The sequence below is a fragment of the Eimeria necatrix genome, genomic scaffold, assembly GCF_000499385.1.
Source record: "Eimeria necatrix Houghton genomic scaffold, Enh_scaff184, whole genome shotgun sequence".
Classification (NCBI taxonomy): Eukaryota; Apicomplexa; class Conoidasida; order Eucoccidiorida; family Eimeriidae; genus Eimeria; species Eimeria necatrix.
Window position 1 is genome coordinate 56,900 of NW_013655067.1, and position 2,948 is coordinate 59,847.

General features: G+C 46.8%; 2 protein-coding genes across 2 annotated transcripts; one reads left to right on the top strand and one right to left on the bottom strand.

The window, feature by feature from the left end:
• Positions 1-928: 928 nt before the first annotated feature.
• ENH_00023680 (hypothetical protein) lies at positions 929-982 on the top strand (the record flags this gene model as incomplete). The annotated part of the gene is made up of 1 exon (XM_013584615.1): positions 929-982. The coding sequence occupies one exon, from the start codon at positions 929-931 to the stop codon at positions 980-982; it is 54 nt and encodes a 17-aa protein (XP_013440069.1).
• Positions 983-2,655: 1,673 nt separating this feature from the next.
• ENH_00023690 (hypothetical protein) lies at positions 2,656-2,948 on the bottom strand (the record flags this gene model as incomplete). The annotated part of the gene is made up of 1 exon (XM_013584616.1): positions 2,656-2,948. A coding segment is annotated over one exon (293 nt), but the record flags the coding sequence as incomplete, so codon positions are not given.

A 2,948-nucleotide genomic window follows, 5' to 3' on the forward strand; every position in this document is an offset into this window, starting at 1 on the left:
ATTTAAAGGACTTGCACGCGTGTGGCAGCTGCTGGTGCTCAAGTGTAGGTACACTGCAGCAGCAGCTGCTGAGGCCCCGATACTGCAGCAGCAGCAGCAGCTGCTGCAGCAGCAACTCCAGCAAAAAGAGCGCCACAGCCGTTTTTCGAGCGTATTTGAATATTAATTGTCAATTAAATATTTAATTATTTAAATTTCAACAAAGATCAAATAGGCAAGGCGCTTAACAAGGCCCCGTGAAGGGTCTTGAGGGGCCCCCCATCTGGGGGGCCCCCCGTGACCCGGATTCGGCATGCTGCTGCTGCTGCTGCTGCTGCTGCTGCTCTTCTTGAAGCACAAAAAAGTTGTAGGAAATATTCGGACTGATTTTAATAAACTGCAGCACCTCGTGTCTTGCCGCTGCTGCTGATTTCTCTGCGTTTTCCTTCTGCTGCTGCTGTTGCTGCTGCAGTGTAGGGGCTGCTGCAGCTTGGGCTGCCCTATCCTCAAGTAAGAAGCGCCGGAGGAGAAGGCAGCAGCAGCATTAGCATATACACGAGCAGCAGCAGCATCTGCAGGAGCAGCAGCAGCATCTACGGGAGCAGCAGCAGGAACCCAAGAGGAGCAGCAACAGCAGCAGCAACAGCAGCAGCAACAGCGGCGTGGGCCGCAGCAGCAGCAACGGCAGCAAGAACGATTGCTCTACTCGCAGCCCCATATACCTACCTCAGCAGCAGCAGCAGCAGCAGCAGCAGCAGCAGCAGCAGCAGCAACGCCTGCAACAGCAGGAGCAGCAGCATCTGCAGCATTTGCAAGATCATCAACAACAGCAGCAGGAGCTACCGCAGTAGCAGAAAAGGCAGCAGCAGCAGCAGCAGCAGCATCGAGCCAATAAGGGGCTGCCAATATTCTTATTGCTGTTTCCCCTTTCCCCCTCCACCAAGACACAATGGGGATCCTTGAGGTTTGCTGCTGCTGCTGCTGCTGCTGCTGCTGCTGCTGATTTTGCTGCTGCTGCTGTTTCCCTCTGCTGCTCTTATTGCACCAGCTGGCTACCCTGTTGGCAGTAGTGCTGCCGCATCTTTTGCAGCTGCTGCTGCTGGTGCTGTTGCTGCAGCGGGTGTTGCTGCTGCTCAGTTTGCTGCTGCTGCTGCTGCTGCTGCTGTTGCTGCTGCTGCTGCTGCTGCTTCCCCAGTTTATATTCCCCCGTTGCATGTTGCTGCTTGTGTTGCTGCTGCTCTTTTTTTCAATTTTTTTCCTTTTTAATTATTTCTTTTCGGCTTTTTTGATTCTTTTTGAATTAAATGAAACAAATGAATAAAACTTGAATTAAAATGCGATTAAATGCAATTAAAATGAAATTAAAATGCAATTAAAATGAAATTTAATTTAATTTTCTTTTTTTATTTGCAGAGAATTAAAGAAATTGAACATGAGATCTCCCGCACCCAAAAGAACAAAGCCACAGAAGTCCGTCGAAGCAAAAAGAAGTTTTTTAATTAAATTAAATTAAAATTAATTTAATTTAATTTAATTTAATTTAATTTAATTTAGTTTTGATTTAACTTTTATTTTACTTTTATTTCATTTCATTTTATTTTGTTTTTATTTCTTTGTATTAATTTTAATTGCAAGTTTCATTTTGCTTCTGCGGATACTCGAGTTCTTTTTTTTTCCAAATTCGTTTTTTATTTTTATATTTTTATTTATATATATTTATAGATTTATATATTTATACATTTATATATTTATATATTTATACATTTATATGTTTATATATTTATATATTTATATATTTATATATTTATATATTTATATATTTATATGTTTATATATTTATATTTTTATGTTTTTTAATTTCAATTTATTTTTTGCTTCAACTAAATGCCGCTTTTAGCATGCAGAGCCCCGGGTTTGGGGTGTACGTACACCTCAGCAGCTGCTGCTGCGCTGCTGCTGCACTGCTGCTGCTGCGCTGCTGCTGCGCTGCTGCTGCTGCGCTGCTGCTGCTGCTGCTGCACTGCTGCTGCTGCACTGCTGCTGCTGCGCTGCTGTTGCTGCTGCTGCAGCACCATTTGGGAGGCCTCAAGGCGAAGCTGGCGAGGCTGCGGTGGGTCGAAGAAGTTCCAATTTTAAAAATAAGTTTTAATTAAACATCTTTTTCTGAATTAAAATAATCAAATAATTAAATAATTATTTTAATTCTATTTTAATTCATAATTAAAATTGTTTACTTTCGACACAAAATGCTCATTTGTCTCTTAAAACTCAGTTTTCCCCGTTAAACCCGAAACCCTAAACCCCAAACCCTAAACCCCAAACCCCAAACCCCAAACCCTAAACCCAAAGCCTGAAACCCTCAACCTCAAACCCTACACCCCAAACCCTACACCGCAAACCCCAAACCCCAAACCCTACACCGCAAACCCCTCACCCCTCACCCCTCACCCCTCACCCCAAACCCTAAACCCTAAACCCTAAACCCTAAACCCTAGCCGCGGGCGCGCAGGTCGGAGCTGGTGGAGGGCACGAGCCGCAGCGGGGGCCCCAAAGGCGAGGGTTTTGAAGTGGCGCGCCAGGGCGACGCGAGGGTTTGTTTAATTGGCTTTCCTTCTGTGGGCAAAAGCACTTTGCTGAATTCTTTGGCTGCAGAGCCAAACACCCAAGACGGCCAGCTCAAGCTACGCAGCGCCGTCGGTGCGCCTGCTGCTGCTGCTGCTGCTGCTGCTGCTGCTGCTGCTGCTGCGGATGCTGTGGATGCTGTTGCTGCTGCTGCGGATGCTGCTGCTGCTGCTGTGGATGCTGCTGCGGATGCTGCTGCTGCGGCTGCGGATGCTGCTGCTGCGGATGCTGCTGCGGATGCTGCGGATGCTGCTGCTGCTGCTGTGGATGCTGCGGATGCTGCGGATGCTGCGGATGCTGCTGCTGCTGCTGTGGATGCTGCGGATGCTGCGGATGCTGCGGATGCT